General features: G+C 38.2%; 1 protein-coding gene across 2 annotated transcripts; it reads right to left on the bottom strand.

Annotated features, from left to right (window-relative positions):
• Window positions 1–4,823: 4,823 nt before the first annotated feature.
• Window positions 4,824–21,069, bottom strand: RECQL (RecQ like helicase). 2 transcript variants are annotated; one of them, XM_054066815.1, is made up of 15 exons: window positions 20,757–21,069; window positions 19,147–19,213; window positions 17,731–17,928; window positions 16,034–16,213; window positions 15,076–15,182; window positions 14,184–14,382; window positions 12,896–13,062; window positions 12,298–12,379; window positions 11,200–11,348; window positions 10,997–11,114; window positions 9,270–9,408; window positions 8,382–8,473; window positions 5,979–6,198; window positions 5,208–5,337; window positions 4,824–5,019 (listed from the first exon to the last, which is right to left on the bottom strand). In XM_054066815.1, the coding sequence occupies exons 2-15, from the start codon at window positions 19,160–19,162 to the stop codon at window positions 4,831–4,833; spliced, it is 1,986 nt and encodes a 661-aa protein (XP_053922790.1). In that variant the 5' UTR covers window positions 19,163–19,213; window positions 20,757–21,069; the 3' UTR covers window positions 4,824–4,830. The 2 variants fall into 2 exon arrangements, with proteins under 2 accessions (XP_053922790.1, XP_053922800.1); XM_054066825.1 differs by lacking the exons at window positions 8,382–8,473; window positions 9,270–9,408.
• Between the last annotated feature and the right edge of the window lie 104 nt (window positions 21,070–21,173).

Genomic DNA, 21,173 nt, shown 5'->3' with positions numbered 1-21,173 from the left:
GGGTCCAAACTGGGAACTAAATGCAAAGCTGGCAGTAGATATTGAGACTTTTCTCAGCAAAAATCACTCCAGATTAAACGACTGTTTAATTAAATGAATTAATTCTACTTTTGGCAAAGGTTTCAGTTAAATAATGGGTGAAATACTAAGCTTTAGTTACTGACAAGATTCTGACCAGAAAAATGAAGAACATGTTACGTCATGTTTGGTTCCTATTTAAGTTGGTATACATCTGAATGTTGGATGTGGGGGTGTCCAAAATGAAACCTACCAGAACTTAAGTTTATAACAAGTTTGGACTTGCACTAGTGCTCATTCACTGCTGAAAAAAAAATCAAAGGTATCATTGAACCCCATGTGTGCCTAAGCAAAGAATGAGGTCCACAGTAGCTGTTGGGTTTTTACCACTCTGGCAGCACAATTACTTGTTTCTGGAAACTGATGTTCATCAGGAAGTCAACAAGTACATATTTCTACTTCACATACAGTTAAACATTCTCCCTGCTGAAATGGGAGGCAGAAAAAGTCTGTACCTGAAGCTTTTGTTCAGTCCCTAAAGATTGCTGAGGAAAGAGATGGTGACTTTTACTGTGCTATAGCTGCAGTTCAGCTAGCAAGAGGTAGAGTCCTGCGTTACAAGTTGGGTCAGGCATGGAAAGAAAAAGACTTTATGGCACTTAATTACACAATGCAGAAAGTGTAGGCCCGAGCAAATCACAGTGCTGCTGCACTTTAAATATTCAATTTCAGAGAACGTTGATTAGATAACCATAAATATTTCTTGACTCAGAGAAGTAATGGAAAAAAGCTTATATTAAGCTCTCCACTGCAAAAGAACTGAAGCTTTTAACATACCCTAATAGTTGCTTGTACTGGAAAACCTCAGTTGTTCTAAATTCATCAAGCACTCCTCCAGGTTTAACATAAAAAAGGAACTGTTTACAATGAGAACCATCTGGTATAACCTTCACAGGGCAAGGGCAGAGTCCTCATCACTGGATGTTTTCAAAATATGACTAAGTAATCTCACTTGGTGTCTCTTTCCCACAGGAGGCTGGACCGGATGATCTTTTCAGGTTCCTTCCCACCTTCACAGGCTGTCCTGTGATTCTGTGTTTTCTGTATGTAGAACACTGCAAAGCTATATGGCTTGATGCTTGTTTGAAAAAAAGAGTATCACTTTCCTCTAGTCTACTTACTGTATAAAAATGAACTTGCCATTATTATGTAATCAGTCAAATGTAAATATTAAGATGGCAGTAGTGTTGCTTTCCTATCTTCTTGAATAATGTGAGAGAGGGGAAGTAATTTGTTCTACATTGAGATCAAAGGAGTTAATAATAAGGGTAATTTCCTGGTTACTGAGTTTACCTAATAGCATTTTACACTTCTGGAATTAAGGGGTCAATATACATCACTTTATAGTAAAGAAGAAATTAGAAGGGAAATCCAGGACCCTGAGGGGTAAGGAAAAGAATACACACGCTTGTATTTGTCACTTTCATGTGGTTTAAAGATTCTTTTTAATAAATAGCATAACCATGTCACCTGTATCCTGGGAGAGAAGGGTTTCTGTATTTCCCAAGTACAATGGAACTTTTACAAAGGGAACAGCTGACATCAAGAAAAATTGTTGATTTTAATTATGAATTCAGGTACTTCTGAAAAGCACAGAAGTAGCAATTTTCTGTTTGAGTAACAAGCTAGAGAAATCCACTTGTAAGAGCAACAGGCATTTTAAAGGGATAAATACATAAAACATTTCATGAAATATCCCTACAAGTCAAAAGTAGCTCAATGTTGTAACAAGGCTCTGTTAGAATTCTTCTCTAAAGTGCACTCAAGTTCTCAAATATGCTCTCAGCTCAAAAATGCAGTGATAGTAGCGTCCACCTGGGCTGGAGCAACCACCACTGGCACAACAGAGGCTTTGACGCAGCCACTGCTCCAGAGGAATGGTGCTGCGGCAGCCCAGATGCCTGATGGCTCTCCGTGAGGCTGGTGACAGCAGCCTCAACAGTGGGAGTTGTGCTGTGCTCGAGGGCTGAGCTGCTGGGTGAAGGAGCTGCAGGAGGAGGGGAGCAGCCTGTGTAGCAGCCAGGAAGAGGAACTGGAGGTTGACAGGGTCTTCATAGAGACTGCATATCTAAGGAAAACCTGCACCTTGTGCTGCAAATGAGAGAAAGCCTTGAGACTGCCCTCACAGAAGCCTGGATGCAGACTCCCACAGGAGGGAAGGCTGGAAACCTCTTGCTTCCAGCAATGCTAGAGTCCTCCTTTTCCACCTGCAGTTCTGCAGAGGCAGAATAGATACAGTGCCCTGAGAAAGACAAGAATGATTAACTTCACCAAGGTATGCATCGATGCCCGCTGAACCTGAGCCAAGTGTTCACAGAATGAAGAAAAGGAACATGAGAGTTACCACAGAATCCCTTCTGTGGGGACACAGGCCCTCACTGCCAACCTGATTCGGACACTTTGACAGGTTTGGATGCCCAGGTCTTGCTCAGTGACTAATTCAGAATTTTAAACGTGACGGAAGTGAGGAAGACAGAGTAGAACAAACCCCCGGAGACCAGATTTCAGCTTGTTTGGAATCTTGTCAGGATCCCAGGGAGACTGCCCTGGAAGGCAAAGGAGCTCAAGAATTGCTGCTACATTTAAAACACAACCTCCTCAAAATACAAATGGTGTACTCCTTTGTGCAAAAGGTTGAGCAAGCATGTCAGAAGGTCAGCACAGGTGAAGAAAGAACTCAGCTAGCTCAAAGACAAAAAGGAGGCAGAAGGTAGAGGAGAGGCAGAACAGAGACAGTGCCTGACCACACAGGGAAGGACATAGAAATGTAAGAACTCAGGTGGAGGTGGAACTAGCAAAGATGTGTAAGGCAGTGAGCAGAGCTTCTCTGAGTACCTTAGCAGCAAAAAGGAAAGTATGGTCCCACTGGTCAGAGAGGTAGGGGAACTAGTGACACAGGACATGGAAAAGATTGAGGTACTCTCATTTTTTGCCCCATTTCCACCAGCAAGGTTTTTCCTCAGACCTCCCAGCTCTGTGAGCCTATTAACCGTCTGAGAGTAAAGCAGCAGAGGAAGGTGGAGTTACAGATCACTTGAGCCAGTTGGCCATGCACAGATCCACAGGACTAGGTGGGCTGCACAGGGATGCTGAGGAAGCTAAGGGAGGTCAGTGCAAGACTGCTATCATTTCTGAAAGGACTTTGAGAGTGGGAGGTTCCTGGAAGTGAAAAAATGCAAATAGCTCCCTCATCTTCAAAAAGGAGGGTCTAAGAAGTTATGTGACAGTAAGCTTCACCTTGGTCCCCAGGAAACTTAATGAGCAAATACTCCCAGAAGCCATTTTCAGACACATGGAGGCGATCTGGAACAGCTGACTAGATCTACCAGAAGCAAAGCATACCTGACCAACCACACTGACCGAGAACTACCTGTGTGAATAAGGGAGTAGCAATGGATGATGTATAACTTGATTTCAGGAAGGCTTTTGACATGATCTCCTGTAATTTCCTTGTGAGGAATATCAGTGAGATATGGACTGGATAAATGGACAGCAAGATAGGTAGAAAGTTATCTAGACTACCTGATTCAAAGAGTTGGGGCCTGTGAACAAAGTCCAGCTGGTGGCCATTTACTAGTGGCAATGCTCACAGATCAGTACTGGGGCCAATACAATTTTGGTTCTTCACTACAAGGGATGGAGTGTGCTCCAGCCAGATTGCAGATAATACTAAAGTTAGAAGAGCTACCTAGATTGGCTGGGCACATAGGCTGACAGCAACCTCCAAGTTAAAAGCGAAAGCAAAGTCCTGCACCTGGGACAGAAGAACACTAGGCAACAGGACAGGCTGGTGGAAAGCAGCTTTGCAGAAAAGGACCCAGGTTCCCAGGAGATAATGAATCAGCAGTGTGCACCACAGACTACCAACTGCTCAGCAGACTACTAGCAAGACTCTAACCAGCAATTCTGAGAAAAGACTCTTCCTGGATATTCAGCACTTGTGATATTACAGCAAGAGTGCTGGGTTAAGTTCTGCAGTTCCCAGTAAAAGAAACACAGCAATACACTGGATTCAGTATAGCACAGGGCTACCAAGCTGCCTAGGTGCTCAGAGAGGAGAAGCAGCGGCTTAGAAAGGAGAAACAGAACTGGATTTCTTCCAGCTTAAAACAGGAGAAAGCCAGCAGAGAGGAGGGGTGATTGTTGTGATATTGCTGTTGTCTTCAACTACCTAATGGAAGTGCACAGCAGCGATGAGGCCAGACTTCTCAGGAAGAACACAGTGGTATGACAAGAGGCAGACACATTGCAACACAGGAGATCATAATTAGTTCTAAGAAATGTCCTTTTTTCTCTTTTGGCCATGAAGGTGCTCAAACAGTGGAACAGGTGCTGAGAGGGGTTGTGGAACCTCCATCCTTGGGGACAGTCAAAACTTACACTGGACATAGACCTGAGCACCTTGTTCCAACTGGACCTGCTTTGAGTAGGAGGGTCGACTAGATGATCTCTCGAAGCCCTTTACAGTCTGTGTGTTACTACACATGACGCTTCCAAAACACTTAAAAAGGCAACACAGTTGTTACTTACACTTTTTAGTCATTGCGGTATCATAACAATACACAGCAGTTGTTTTGATATGAAGCATTTTTCCCTCAAACTAGACACTGTCCAGATTTGAGAGTTTTAAAGATACTTGTTTCCTGTTTGTTTTTTATTTAAAAAAGTGCCAAAAAATTACCATTACTAAAACACAAACAGAACTTACACACTGCATTGTACATGGAGAAGCAAACGCGTAGTCTCTGAAACTCAGTCAAGAACTACCAATTGGTCATCTCCACTTGCCTGAAGCTTAAGCTTCTTTGCTTTTAAGTTAGCACCAGAGTTAGGCCGTTTAAGTTCCTGTGACTTCTTCCCTGCTGAATCTTGTGCAATCTTTGAAATTGCTTGAGCATTGTCTCTGTTTCCTTTCGGATTCGAAGACTGAGACAGTTTGTTCTGTAAGTAATAAACAATTGTATTAAAATTCTAGCATTGTTTTCCTTCTTTCTCAGTGTTCCCACACAAGAGAGAAGATAATGAAGTCTATTTTAAATCCTGTAGACTGCATTACTTCAAAAAAATATATTGACCACATAACAAACTATTAAAATAAAGTACAGTGGAAAAATATAAAATATAAATACCTTGTGAACACTTTTCTTGTTTGTTATCCCTTGTAGAGTGATGACGTGTGCCTCATTTTTCAGCAGACCTGCTTTTGGTCCTATCTTTATGTAGGATATTGTAGCAAATGCCGTGAAGCTGAAGTCTTCCCTGCATAAATCAAATCAGTGTTAAAAGAGAAGAAAGGCAGGCTAGACTATGCAGGGGAAAAGTGGGTACCTTAACCCTTCTGATACATGTTTCTAGTAGCAGTTTGATTCTGCTTTATCTATTCAATTTCACTTAATTTATAGCAAGATTGGCCAACACAACATAGTTCAGTGTGTGGAACTTTACAGACATGTCATTCTGTTGGAATACGTGGAGGAAAATGAGGAAAAAAGATGTAATAAGTAACCGGCTCACTCTTAAGAGTATAAAAAGTCAGCTGCACAAACAGATGCCAAAAAATTTAAGACAAAAATAAAAAGGTTAAATATTTAATTTATACATATTCTTGGAAGTTCTAAAACTATATGAAAAGACGAAACACATAGCACACAAACACCCAGGTTACAAGAGAAGCACTGTATTTATTTTCCACTATGCTTTTTTAAAATTTGAGTACCACTTTCCACACTAACTTTCCCCATTACCTGTCCTGACTTCAATTTATTATGGGAAATCCTATCAGCTGTATTAACCATTGACTACAGAATGTATTCATTCATTCTAAACAGAGGTAACATAAGAGTAAAGAAAAAACATTACTAGATGTTAAAAAAAAAAAAAGAACCAGTCCTGTTACATACTTCAGATACTGCTGCAGCAGTAAATGGGCAATAATTCTCTCCAGTTCCTCTCGAGGGTGTTTTGGTGGAGTAACTTCAGCCACCCTGAATTTTGATACACCTTTCCCAGACCATGCATCGATTAATTTCAGCGGGGTGAGTTTTTCGCTCATGTTTTCAGCTTGCTCAAGTATCTTAACTAGATCTCTGCAGTATCCTGTTATATCCATTTTCTCATATGCTACAAATAAAGTGAAGTAACATTTAAAATAGCAAGTTATTTATAGTCATTTTAATAGTACCCATATGCATATTAAGTGTATACATATATATGCACTTTTATACATTTAAATGGCACATAGATATAGATATCTAATAGTAATGTTTGTTTTTAAACTATAATTTATCAAATAAAGCTGTAACTTTCCCTCCATCAAATTAGGATATATTTGTACTCAATCTTAAATTTACCTTTCTGTTAATACTTCATTATTACAACTCTAATTCTGCAAATATTTTTACATATATTTAACATTAGAAACAGTCAAATTATTTCAAAGAAGTACTTACAAGTCATAAAACTTGTAAGACAGATACTACATTACTCTACAGCTGGATTCTTTTTCCTCGCCCATAATATTTATTATGGAATTATTAGGGAGCAAAGTGTAATTGAAGAATATAAGCAAGACCTTTCTTCTCTTAAGACACTTATGGACAAAATAAGACAGAAAAAAAGTATTAATTTCATTACATGAATTAGCTTCCTTGTGAATAATTATTCCGAACACTAGTATATCCATATAGTACACAATGATCATGCTTCTACTGCATGATCATATCACGTCATAGAACTACCCAAACTGCCTCCTCCAATACTAAGAATTAACAGTACTGAAAAACTAGTTCTACTGCTAGGCTTCCTCAGACCTTGCTTACATAGACCTCAGACCTTGCTTGCTGTTTACCTTGCTGGTAAACCAGCAGTAAACAGGACATATTTCAACTACACTTCATCACATGGCTCCTGTAAGTCTTGGGTACAAGCCATTCCATACTCTTCTCAACCTCCGACCCCAGTATAAATTTCAACTAAGCCCATTTCCAACTAGAAAGCAACAAGATGTTTTTACTTGCATGATTTTGCTAGATTTTTATTAAATAGCCATAACTAACTGCATAAAGAAAAAAAAGAAGTTAAACGTCTTTGTTTTGTCTACTTTACCCCCCAGAAAAATATGCAGGGAAACAAAGTCTAGTTATAAGAACAGTTTTGAACACACAGTTGTTCCTAAGTTTTTCAAGTGCTGATCACTACTTTATCCAAATGCTTTGCAAGAGATGAGGTATGAGGAGATGGTATTTTCCACTTACTGCAATTCACCCAGTCCTCAGAGAAATTTAAGGTGGTTTTGTTTGTCCAGGTAAGCGATGCCCAAGACCAACTATTTCTCAGCACTCTCCTCAGAGCTTTCAAGCTTTATATGGTATTTCCTACATCTAAACCACAGCTCTCACTTGGTAAGTGCAGCAACAGATACTTTGTGCATATTCAGAGACTTAGGGCTATCTGGGTGGGTACCAAAGATGACCATTAAAGCAGCCAATGATCACCCATGAAAGCACAGTTTAAGGCAGCTACAGAGCACTGCCCAGGATGTTAGTGGGCAAAGCAGCAAAAGAAGTTATGTTCCAGAACCATGTTCTACTGAAACAATCCTCCTTTACCATGCAGCAGGTCTTGTTTCAGTTCATCTCCGAAGTTCCCTCTACGTATGACCCATATGCCTTCCCACTTATGATCCCAGCTTCCTTCCAAAGGAAGCATGCACACAGGACAGACAGGTAATGCACAGGAAAATCCTGAATTGGTGTGCTCAATTGTTCTGCACAACTGTCATGCACAGTGCTAGCACACGTCTCATCAGCACATCGCACTAAAATCCTCAGAGGTTTTACCAGGCAAGTTGCAAGACAGCATGTGCAAACCGTGTCTACTCAGCACCTAAGTGTAAAGAGTTTAGCGTGTAACGAACAAGAAGCTCCTTCTCAAAATAAAAGTTCTAGTCCCCCAAAAATCCTGAAACAAAACCTGACACATACCGGAATCTTTTTAACACAGGTAACCAATTTTTCCCTTGCTCCAGCTTCACCTGTGGGAACAGATGAACTGCTGAGCCTGAAAGATACCAGCGTTTGGCCACAGGCAAACACCCAAACTAGGAGGTGTCCTGCTAAACACCCCGAATCTGTCAACACTAAGCCACTGAACACAGATGTTCATAACAGAATGTGTACCTTGGAAACAGGCAGTATTATGAGCTTGCTTTACAGAAGTTGTTCACAGTTTCTCTAAACTAGGTATTTCTTTTAGTCAACTTTCTCCATGATTTCTGTCCTTTTTTGTAGAAACAATTCACTTACAGTTCTCTCTACAGCAGTTATCACACATTTTGTTGCAGTTTGCAGAATCCCATACTTCATCAAAATGATGGGCTATGAGGACCCGGCGACATCTGAAGGAACAGAGAGCAAAGAGGGACTACAGACTGTAAGCATATACACCTGTGTCATAAATCACCAAAGTGGCAAAAAAGATCTCTTGGGTCAGCTCATACCTCAAAATGAGCAAAAATCAGAAAGCAAATACAGCAATGCAGTATTCCCTGTTGGTTACACTAACAGGAGTAACTAGTTGCTTTCAGTGGTAATAAACACTACTGTAGGAATAATTCGGTTAAAGCAGGAAAGTAAGTGTCATCTGCAATTTCAATAGAATGAAAATTCGTAAGAATACAAACTAATTCTTTGACTGAGGCCAACAATGGCTATACTGAATTCACAAGTTGTCCACAACAGACACAAGTGTTTTCCATTAAGCATTCCATACAGCATAGTGCAGCAGATGAAACATTAAACACATGAGGATTCCTGCATGGCTACGAAACGCTGGTATCTTAGGAGTAAAAAACAATGCATTCCAGTTTTTGCTCTGAATGGGATTTGAAATCCAAATAGTGTTTGTTGATGGATATTTCATCTCAGCATAACTGCTTCCAGAACTTTATCCTGAAGCTGGCAAGCAACACACTAACATTCAGTTTTGTGCAAGAGTAAGTGTATTAAGCAGCCAAACCACAAACTCCAAACTCAAGAGCCTGTTACAACAGTAGTGCTTCTATAGCATTGTGGGGTTTTGTTTTGCTGTTTTTGTGGGTGGTTTTGTTTGTTTTTTTTCAAATGCTCTCTAAAAAAATCCAACAAAATTAGCCAATTTAAAAAATAAGCAACCAAGCTACCACAGTAACTTACTTGTTCATATCCTGGCAGTAAGACACCATATCATACAGTTTTTCTTGCCCTACATTTTCCATCACTACCATTGAGCTGATTCTGAATATATCTCCAAAACCATAATACAATATGCAGTCAGCTTTTTGGTCATCTCTACCTGCAATGCATTAAACCAAAAAATTTAGAAGATATTTACTTTAAGCATAGCATTTTCCAGTACAAATTTTGCTCTAATCTGCATGGGCTTCTGCAGCCCTTATAGAGAATGCACAACTAACAGAATATCAAATATAACATGCTGGTCAACAGAATACAGGATCATACAGACTAGAAATATTAAAGATTTAGAATAGTCTTCTATGACTAAAGAATAAAACAAACCGCAAATACTACACAATGAAGACTTTTGACTCTCTAAGAACTAAAATAAAGTATTAGTGTCCACACAAAGTCACTGTTTTCTGGCCCTAACATCTCTTGGAAAATCCTAGACGAATACATCTTGAAGTCCAACACTTACTTGATCAAGAGACATTGTAAGCTTCAAATAACTTACTACAAATTAACGTTAAGAAATAAAGAGAGAATTCAGTATGATTTAACAAAATATTCCATTTAAAGCCAGTTGCACCTTCTATAGCTGAACTTAAACCATCTTTTCCTTCCTCCTGCTGTCTACAAGCTCCAGAGAGCAGAAAATGCCTAAAGCCCCTAAACTGTTAAGAAGTTTAACTTATAACAGAAAGGAAGTACTTCACTTGGATGAGCAATAAAGGAGGAAAAGGAATGCTTCATAAGCTAAGCAGTATGTTCAGCACCTAAACAACCCCTACTCCCACAGAACAATCTCATTTAAATTGAGTCATGAAAAAGAAACAGAAAAGCTTGCTTGAATCATTCCAAGTTGATAAACATTGTGAAACACCTATTTCAGCACCTATAAGACCTTTGTCTCACCAGTTTAACATTTACACTCCTTGTTACGTCCAGCACTATCAAGAAGTAGACAGGTTCTAGCATTAGCACATGCCAGCTTCCACAAACTTTGACTATTGCTGTATTTCTTAGGCCAACGTTAACACAAATTTCTGTCATATAGGCAAAGTTAAAACCTCAATCGATTGCCCCTCAGGGTCCTTAAAAATCTTTCCTCTGCATCGATTCAAATCTGTCTTTGAAAAAATAATGACGCACAAGGTCAAAAAAAATCCAAACCAAACCCACACAACTCCCTTTTTTTTAAGTCATAACAGCTATTTAGTGCTGCTATACACCGATCAACCCTTAATTCCCTACTCCAGACTCCCCATCCTACTTGTATTTCTGTGGTGACTGAAAATTATACAGCTTTAGACATAATCTAGAGACAACTGAGCAAATCAACATTCTATTTCTTATGCAAAGCAAAAAAAAAAACCCAAAAAACAAATCAATCAATGTTATGTTATGAAATTAAAAAACAGATGTCACAAAAATAAAGTAATTAAAAAAAAATAAAGTAATTAAAACCACTGAGTAAAGGGCTAGGTACCCAGCTGTTCTTTGCTATGCAATGCAGAGGCATGAGATTATGAATGTAGTTTATATTGGCTTTAAAGCCTCTTTAGAGTTGAAGAATGGCATTACATCCTTTAGCACCTGCCTCAAAGACAAGACACTCTGCACAACTGGCTGAAATCAAAGTACAGTTTCATTGGTTTAACAGATGTAAATGGCTACTTGGTAAAAGCCATTCCCCACAATACCTGCACGTCCACTCTCTTGGTAATAGTTCTCCATGGATTTGCTCATAGAATGATGAATTACAAACCTCACATCAGGTTTATCAATCCCCATGCCAAAAGCAACAGTTGCAACTACAACCTGAAATAAGATTAAGAAACCATCAAGGTACCAAAATAAAATTTGTTCAAATGAGACATACATCTATGAAAAGAATGTGCTTTACCTGGATTTGATTTGCTGCCCATCCTTTATGAACTTTGGTCTTATATTTAGCATCCATGTTTGCATGGTAAGTCCCTGCCTTGATTCCCAGTTTCTGTAAACTCACCGTAACTTGCTCAGAATCCTTCTGAGAAAAACAGTAAACGATTCCTGCGCAGAAGTGAAAGAGGCCTTAACGTCTTAAAATCAAAAAATCCCCAAGAATAAAATGTTTGAAGTTGGTCTTAAGTAATTTTAAAAATAAATAAATAAATAACAGTAAGTTATCTCTCTGCTTATTCAGTGTGCAGCACTGGTAGCCATTCAAGGAATTTCAAAAGAGAAAATATGGGTGCCAATCCACATAATCATGGACGTACCCTATTAATTTTCAAGGAGGACAATGCTTATGAATGCTTATGTAAAGGGGTACCTATACATACTTCATGATATCTATGACGCCTCACCTGAGATTTCAAATAAATCTGCTTTTTGTCATTAGTCAGCCTGGGCTAAATTAAGGATTACACACAAACCCACACAACTTGTAATCATCTTCGCACATTTTATACTCGTGGAGCTGCTAATCACAGTCATGAAGTTCCGCAGCAGAGACAGGGACAGACTGCTGTTCTGGGAAACTGGGTTTTGTTGCCTTTATAATATGGCTCTCCTCTTTTATTTGCACTACATAATTTATTGATTACACAAAATCCAACATTTACAGTTCTGCATTCATCACAAAGTGCAATTCACCCCATCACATACCCATTCTGGGCACTGAATAATAAATGAGTCTTACGAGCAAACATGAAAAAGTAGTGTTAAAGACCATAAGTATCCTGAGACATAGATACCAAATGGCATAAGCATTGTTCTATATACATTAACTTTGTATTTCAGTACTTCAGAAGATAAGTAAACTTTAAAGATATTTAAACAGTAATAACCAAAAAGAGTAACTACTTAAGGTATGGATCTTATTAAATTTCATTTCTTTTAATGCTAGATGTTTAATATACAGTGAAGTAGAATGTCTTTAAACATTTCAGAAGCACTTGAAAACATCCTTGTAATGCTTAAGATTAAAAAAATAACTTTTTTTTTTAATACTTTTTACCTGAGAGTCCTTTGTATCTTCCATTAATGAGCTTAACTATGTCCTCAATGAAATCTTCATTGTTTGAAGGCTTATGCCGAACCTCAAAAATAATAAATAAAAATAATATATAATAACAAACATATGACAGAGAGTTAGTTCTTCAAGTGGGCATGCTATCTGTCAAGAAACCTATTATTCTAATTCTTCCAGTACAATAAATAGAACTATTCTGCCATTTAACTGAAGTTTTTCCATTAACAAAAAAAGCAGCTGTGGTCAAACTGAAAATACGGTACAACATAGTAACTCAAAACTTCTTCCAATCATATGATATATTTCACAATAATTTGGAAGAAGTCCGAGGCTAATACCTATATCCCCCCTGCAACTAGTCCTATCTACTAAGCCTTGCCCTCAAAGACAGAGCAGCCTAAGTTCTCCTTGAGATGATATCAAGTTCAGCAGGATGAGGTCACAGAATAACACCATCATTCAGCTGGAAAGCTATTTGTTATTAAAATGTATAACTGCAAACCTGTTCTAACATACATCAACTGTAACTTACAGAACATGGCATGACTGCGATGCAGTCAAACAAAGAGGCAAAAGGACATACCTCATAGTAAAGATTGGGCCGGTTGAAAGATGCAGTAAAAGTAATGCACTTCTGAACATGCAAAATCTTCTGAGCGTCTTTTAAAACATGATTTGTAGCAGTTGCTGTCAATCCAATCAAGGGAACATTGGGAAACTGTCTTTTCAAGATACCAAGAGACTTGTAGTCTAAGCAAGAAAACAAAAAGAGGGAAAGAAAAAGATTTCTCATATCATAGATCCAAAGTTAAAAAAAAAAAATATTAAAGTTGATAACATTCAATGGGATAATACTGTAATAGGCATTATTACTGATCAATTTACCACAGAATTCATTTACACATCCAAGTGAAGTAAAAGCAAGGTTACACTTATCAAAATAAATGCTTTCTCTAACTGATTTATAAAAGTGACCACAATTCAGAAAGCAAAACATATTGAAATAGAAGTTCTTAAAAAGTTACAAAAACATAAGTGGCATCACATTAACCAACATTCAGGTTATTTTGCAGGTCTGGTTTTACAAATAGCTTTCCAGTAAACACAGCTTCATCAGAAAACAAGCAACGTGGAATTTGGATACTTAGACCAAACTGTACTAAGGAAAGATTTTAAAGGCTCAGTGCAGGCGATCACTTGCAGCCTTAGAACAGAAATGCAGCTAGAGGTACATATCCAAATTCTACGTTGCCTGTCTAACTGGCATGGCACTCTGCTCAGACACTGCTTTTTAACAAAACTGCAAAGGTTGACCTTACAGTTACTATTACTCCACATCAGCTTTCTTTCAAAGGCAAAGAATCAATAACTAGCCAGTAATAGTCTTCTACAACTGACAAGATAGGGAACAAACTGAAGCACACTTCCTTCCCTGCATGTCAAGGGCATTTGTTTAAATTTGCCTTAGAAGCAATTAAAATAGATCTCACAAATCTACAAAATCTGCCACCCAAAGTGTTACATAACAGTGTACAGAATGACACTTTTGCATGTAGCAGTAGATTAAAGATGACTGCATTGTCCGTATTAAAGATAGCAGCCAAGAACTTTCATTTTACTAAGCTCCAATTAAAATAATCAAGAGTTTTTCAGGATACTGAAGGCAAAGATCTACATCGAAATTGTCCCCATGCGCCTGAACTCAGCTCCTGGACAAGGATACAGTCATTTGTGAATTTAAGTCCTTGAGCCAACACAGGTACTTGCCATACTGTATTTACTTGACACATGAAGAAAGCACTTGGCTTTATTTCAGACCCAACTTATTTATTGATGAATAACATTGCAAACTCAATTTCTACTGAGCATACCAGGCCTGAAGTCATGGCCCCATTGACTACAGCAATGGACCTCGTCTACAGCAATGCGAGCAAGACACCCTGCTTGATAAGCTTTCTCTAGCTTTGACATAAACATTTTGCTTTTTGCAATCTTCTCCGGGGTTACGTATAGGAGTTTCAGTTGTGAATTCCTGTTTAGCATTTCGGTATGAACCCACTTCACATGTTCCTGTTCAAAACAAAAGGAGAAATCAGGGGCTAACGAACTAGGACAACACACAGAAGTTACTTAGTGCCAAGATTCTTAAGAGGTTATTAACAATTCATCAGGGATAATTAACAGAGACTGATAAACTTACATAATATTTACTACTACTATAAGCCTTTGCAGAAGATGACTATATATAAAATGTTGATTTTAATACTTGGAAAATCTTTCACAGAATTTTGGAAAAGCAAAGTATAGAATATTTGTCTTTGCTTCATCATGTGGTGTCAGTATTCTAACAAAAAACTGTAATGTAACAAACATGCCTGTGATACTATAAGTGTAAAATATTTTTTTTCACACAATTGTAACTAGTAGACAAAAACCACCTACTCCGGTCTTCTTCTAGAAGCTGAGTAAAAATCTACAACACACACCAGCCCAAAGCACTTCACATCCTCTAAACAGCCCAATGAAATCTATTCATTCCATGGAAGGTGTTAACTTGCATGAGTTCTTGCCATTAAAACAAGAATGCAAGATACTAATTCATATGATCCCTGTCACAGCATGTAGCTTGCAAGATACTGTTGACAGAATGGCATTAGCTGATAAAACTCTGCCATTGATTCAATATTGATAAATAACATAGACAGAGGGAAGACGCTGGCACGTACACCACAAAAACTATGAAGACTTGGCAGGTAAGCATACCTTACTGCTTGAGGCATTTAATAAAGTTGCAGAAACACCAAGCTGTTCCAAAACCATAAGTTGATCTTCCATAAGCGATATCAAAGGACATATCACGAGCGTGAAACCTGTAACAATCATTGTGCAAACTGAACAATTCACTTATCACAAATATCTCCTCTAATACCTTTCATTAATGCATCAGCCCTGTTCTGACAGAACTGCCAAACGTGAGCTTAAGCTTCATACACAGTCCTTCTACTGAGCTGGTGAGTGAGTGCTAGGCCATACATATTTCTGATCAGCTGCCTGTGACATACGCCTACTCCGAGAATCTAGACCACAAACAACTGAGCTGCAAGAAAAAGGACTGATATACCAAACAAAAAAAAAAAAATTGGATTCACATCTGTGTCCTTAGGTACCAATTTACAACACAAATAAAGCAATGCTAGGTATTGATAAATTTCATCTTTGTAAATAAGTGAACTTGCATGTAACTGGATGACTTATTTTTAAAAAAAATGCTTAAAAACTAAAACTGGATACTTATTTTAAAAACAAATACGCAAAGTCTCTCTCAAACAATGTGAAGCTGAAACTTTAGAGTGGAACAGACACATAAAAAGTATCCATACTTTAATAATTTACAGTCAGTTTATTGAAATAAAAGAGAAAAAAAACAACTAATTTTTTAAAAAGTTATTTTGGTGTTTAATAATTGAAAGGAATCTAGAAAAATTATCTAAATCTAAGTCACATCTAAAAGCATATCTATTTTAAAGCTGCTATTGCTCTTTAAAAGAAAAATAAAGGAAGAGTGAAGCAAATATTTCTAATAAATTCTTCTCTCATATCTTTGTTCCTTTTTGCCTATATCATGATATTACACACCAATATAATATTCATTCTCCAAATGACTATAATAGGGAAAAACTAAACCATTTATTCACATATGACCTTTTCTTCCTTTACATACCATCAGAACAGACAGCCGGTAACTGGTAGCAAAGGCTCTTTCCACCACCTGTAGGCATGACGAGAAATATATCCTCTCCCGCCATTGCAGCATTTACTGTTTCAAGCTGCAAGGACCTAAACTTCTGGAGTTTAAACGTATTCTGCAGCTCAGTTTTTATCTTCTCATACCATGGAAAGTCTGTTAAGTGAAAAAAATCAAATACATTTCATAACTAAGTTTGTTAAAATATAAGAAGGAAGGGAAGGGCAACTTACATATACAATAACTAAATCTGGGACCAATACCATTTTAGATCTGGAAAAGCATACAAAAGATTCAATAATGGCACGCAAAAAGCTACACGCAGCACAAGTCTGTATAAAATAATTTCTAAGGCAGACCTTTGAAAACCCTATGAAACGTAAAGACAATCCACCTCCAGATTAAAAACTCTCATTGCACATCAATGTGAACTAATGCTAAAGACTCACAAACAGATGAGGATCTGAAATCACGATCAAGTTAACTGGTTGCTCAAAAATTAAATGAAAATGAGAAGCCCACTCTGAAAATAAACAAAACCAGACACTGAGTCCTACAACAGTCCCAATACTAAGCTGTTCAAATAGAAATGCAATGATTACAAATAGTATAATGAAGACTGGGCTACATTTTTTTCCACCTATTCCAGAGATAAGCAACATTTAATAAAAGAGGGGGATGGGAAGTTTAATCTCCCCCAAAATAATCACCCTGACATGTTTACAGTAGCTTTTTTTCTTCTGTTCAATACAGAGCTAACAACTGCATCATTTAAAGAGATAATACCATAAAAACTTAAATTTCAAATGCACTAGGAAGCATATTAATCATTTTCATATTATTAAAATTAAAACACAGAAAAACTGTGGGAACTCTAGAATACACCACATGCAATGCAAGATTTAACTTTGGGACTTGAGGTGACATTGCTTCTTAATTTACAGAGATCATAGCTAAAATCCAAGGTGCTCTGAAACGTGCAAAAGCCTCCCACTGACTTCAGTGAGCTTTATATTCAGACCAAATTTAGCTACTGTTCTTATTCAACACATAGCTGGACAACATCCAGGACACACAAATCAGCAACCTTCATACCATCATGGTGCACTTGCCACTTGGACTACCCCTACCATACTAATATATTCCACATTACTTTAGGCAGTCAGCATCCATCTAATTTGCATAATTTAGTAAGACAATGAGACTACATAACCCATGACGGATACAACCAATGTCCTGCCCACTCATGCGAGAAGAAACACAAAGGCAGCAAGAAGTAACTTTGAGAATACAAGACTATTATTATCAAATCCTGAAAATATCCAGAGTAATTATTATAACAAAAATAAACAGTCAATATAAGTACTACAATATATCCAGATTTACTCTGGGATTCTTACGGCAAATCAAATCAAGTTGTGACTCTGCAACAAGAAAGGAAAAACAGTAGTTATAACAAGCCATTCTTGTGATAATTCTGCCCAGAAGAGCTTTAGGAACGTCCAGGGAGTTAAGCACAACATTAGCTTGTGTAATATAGATGTGAGGTAACTCAGCTGAACAAAATGAAACAGGAAAATATCATTAGCCGAATAAAACCCTAAAAGAACAATTTTTTCCTCACTGAATTAGTTTATGTTTATGTTAGAATATTTGAATTTGACTCTACAAACCTTTTTTGTTCCACGACTCAGCTGAGGTTTTGGTGTCTTTACTTCCGCCTGCCTCCAAGTCTCCTGAGGACTCTTTAATCAGATTCTTTACCCTCATCTTCTTTTGAATAAGCTCCTGCTGTTTATCCACAAGCTCCTGAATCTGCATCTCCACTGCCTGCAGCTCATTTTCAATGGAAGCCAGTACCTCCTCTAGCACTGAAGGAAAAAGCAAGGTGAAGGCAGAATAGAGACTACATTAAACTGCTAATCCCATTTGGTTGAGAACAATCAAAACTCAACACAAACAAAAAGCATTTAGAGAAACAGACAGCCTGACAGGCCCACTGATAAGAGTGCAGTACCTATTATTTTATATGCTATGGAAAAATACTTAGCAGTGCTTAACAATGTATTTCTTATACGAGAAGGTCATACGTATGCAGGTATACTGGAAGTTGTCGTCTCTGATACGGTGTATGACAGATATGCAACACTACCACTGCCTGCATTGATTAACAGAGAAAACATATTACAATCCAGCTGCTCAAAAGCAGCACCTCTTCAAAGAAACACTTGAAATTATCTTCTTTTCTAGACATGCATGTTAAGCAGTGAAAAGCATACTGCATCTGCCCCGACATAAAAGCTTCAAGTGTTATAATGAAGACAGGGAGTACTCCAGCCTATTCCAAGGTGAGCACATTAGAACATGTTTAGTAGAAGGCATTTACATGTGAGAAGCAAGTAAAGGTCTTCTGAAGAAAGCTACTTTTCATGCACCCAGATCTACCTTTTATTCAGAACCAGAGGCTGTACTGAACATCACGGTTTGAACACACAAGATAAAAGCTTTTGCAAACACCTGTGTGAATTATGAATTATGTTCTAGAATCCTGTCCTCTGGTTTTAAAAGAATAATTAACATGTACCAGAGCATGCTAAATGTGTACCACTTTTTCAAAGCCAGGTTAAAAAAAGCATAAAAAGAAATGTCTTCCTATCTCCAGCCCTACAGAATAAGAGATTTTGGTCCAAGCATAGCAGATATGATAATCTGCTCATGGGAGCAAAAATGACTGATATGGAAAAAGATAAAATAATTACAAATGTCACAAAATGGTGACATATGACTTCCTAAAAACTCACTGTTAGTCAGCAGGAAAGAGTACCTTAAAATATGAAGTATATTTTAAAAATATTGAAAACTGATAATTTCCCTGACAATCCTGGGTTTGTTTTGTTTTTTATCTAGGAAACAATGTTAGCCAGTAAATCAACTTTTTCTTAAAATTTTAATTATAACAACTTAGACTTCACAAACTCTTTTCTGCATACATTAAATTCATATAAGTAACAGTCAATAACTTCAGTCAATTTGTGTCTGTTAGCTAAAAGACAGCAAAATGAACATATTGAATACTAATTTTGGATTACCTGCAACAGCTGCCATCTTTGGAGATTAGAGAATGTTATCCTTTGGAGACCTTATTTAACCAAGCAACTGTCAATAAGAAGAAAACAAACAAACAAACAAAACTTATTTCATAAGTTATCGTTCTGAACTAAGAAACATCCTGCAAAAGATTCTTCACTAATATAGAAGATGTTAACATTTTTAAGTACTCCTCATCTCTTAAAAAAACTTTTACATAAAGTTTGAAGAAATTATATTGTGCCCTTAGAAAAGTAGCCATCATGTTACCTAGAGATTCTTCTGGGAGAAAGAAAGAAGGTAGCTTGGTTCAAAGAAAGGGAAATGTTTTTGACTAGATCAGCAGGAAGATGAAGGCAAGAGGCTAACTTTTTCAACAACACTCTTTGTTACATTATATCCTAACAATCCAAAACTCAGGAAACTTGATATTCTTTCACCCTTGCTGAATTCTGAACTACTTACTATATACACGGGGGCCAAATCTAAGGGGAGGTTAAAGGAAACAAATTCAGCGGACCCTCGCTATAAGTAACACATCAAATATTTTCATGCATTCCTACAAACTCGTGGAAAATATACGTATGAAAAAATGTTTGAATAAAACACTGAATTTGCCAGAAAAGGTTATAATTAAAAATATATTAAGAGCGCATACTTTAGAAAGAAGTTAGTTATTGTATAAGATAACTCAGCAGTATCCAGGTCATCCACATAACTTGCGTTACACTGTTCTGTGTTTATACCACCTGTCACTTGCACAAACATCTCTGGAACAGGTTGCCAATGCAAGTTCTGGATGCCCTCTCCCTGGAGGTGTTCAGGGCCAGGTTGGATGGGGCCTTGGGCAGCCTGATCTAGTGGGATATCCCTGCCCATGGCAGGGGGGTTGGAACTAGATGATCTTTAAGGTCACTTCCAACCCTAACTATCCTGTGATTCAATAAATTATTAGCCCTCTCAAAATAGAAAGCAAATAGGGACATCCAGAAAAATCAGTAGGTATGGAACAAAGACACCATAAATGCAATAGGCTACTTCTATTCCCTCCAGTAAACACCATCCTCACAAATGCCACAGCTGACAGCTCAGGAAACATTTCCCTATATGCTACTAGAGCTCCACAAGTCCTTAATTTAGCTCCTTATAGCTAAAGCAGCATACCTTATAACTCACTGTATACCACAAAGACCCTCAATTAGCATTTGATTCCTAAAGAAAAATACAGCTCTTGAGAAACTTAAAGATGAACTCTTAAAAATCACATTGGACAAAAGACAAATGGAAGCATCTTGCCCATTAGGCAGTTTTACCCTCCTGTACAACCAGCTGGGTTCCTGTTACATTATCCCGCTAAAACTTTTTTCTAGCTAGCCTGCTAGGGGTGTGGAAAAACGAGACCTCTAAGCAGATACACACTGGCCATGCCTAGAACAAACAGGTTAACAACCAGCATCACTTCCAGCCCACCCTGAACAGATTTAAATCCCATGCTGGATTTTAAGCCCCAATGCTAGAATCAAGCCCCAGTGCTGGATTTTAAGCCCCAGTGCTGGATTTTAAGCCCTAATGCTGTATTTTAAGCCCCAATACTGGAAGCTTTCTTACCCACCTCCTCTCCCGTTCTCCAAATTAAAGCTCTTCAGTCCCGACTCTAAGAAGACAGTGATGTTAACAGCACATTATCAAACCGAGAACCTTTAGAATTAGAGGACAGATCCAACAATAATTGCATAAGCACGGCGCATCACTTTAGTGGCAGGTAAAGAAGTCCCCCACCCAGCCATAACACCCTGAGAAACCACCCTAAAACAAACGCAGCTGATTAAGAGAAGGCGGGGGTGGGGGGGGTTAGGATAGCGAAGAGAAGCCACAGCGGCCGCAGGGAGATGCTGTCACAGCGGCCCCTCCATCACCCTCCTCGCTTCCGCTGCCGGCCCCGCGCAGCCAATCGCCGCCAGGGGGCGGGCGCGAGGGCGTACCTCTCGGCCAATCAGCGGCGCCGCTGCGAGGGATGCTGGGCGGTGCC

The sequence above is a fragment of the Cuculus canorus genome, chromosome 1 (assembly GCF_017976375.1).
Source record: "Cuculus canorus isolate bCucCan1 chromosome 1, bCucCan1.pri, whole genome shotgun sequence".
Classification (NCBI taxonomy): Eukaryota; Metazoa; Chordata; class Aves; order Cuculiformes; family Cuculidae; genus Cuculus; species Cuculus canorus.
Note: the sequence above shows the minus strand (reverse complement) of the source record. Positions and strands in the feature narration are given on the sequence as shown.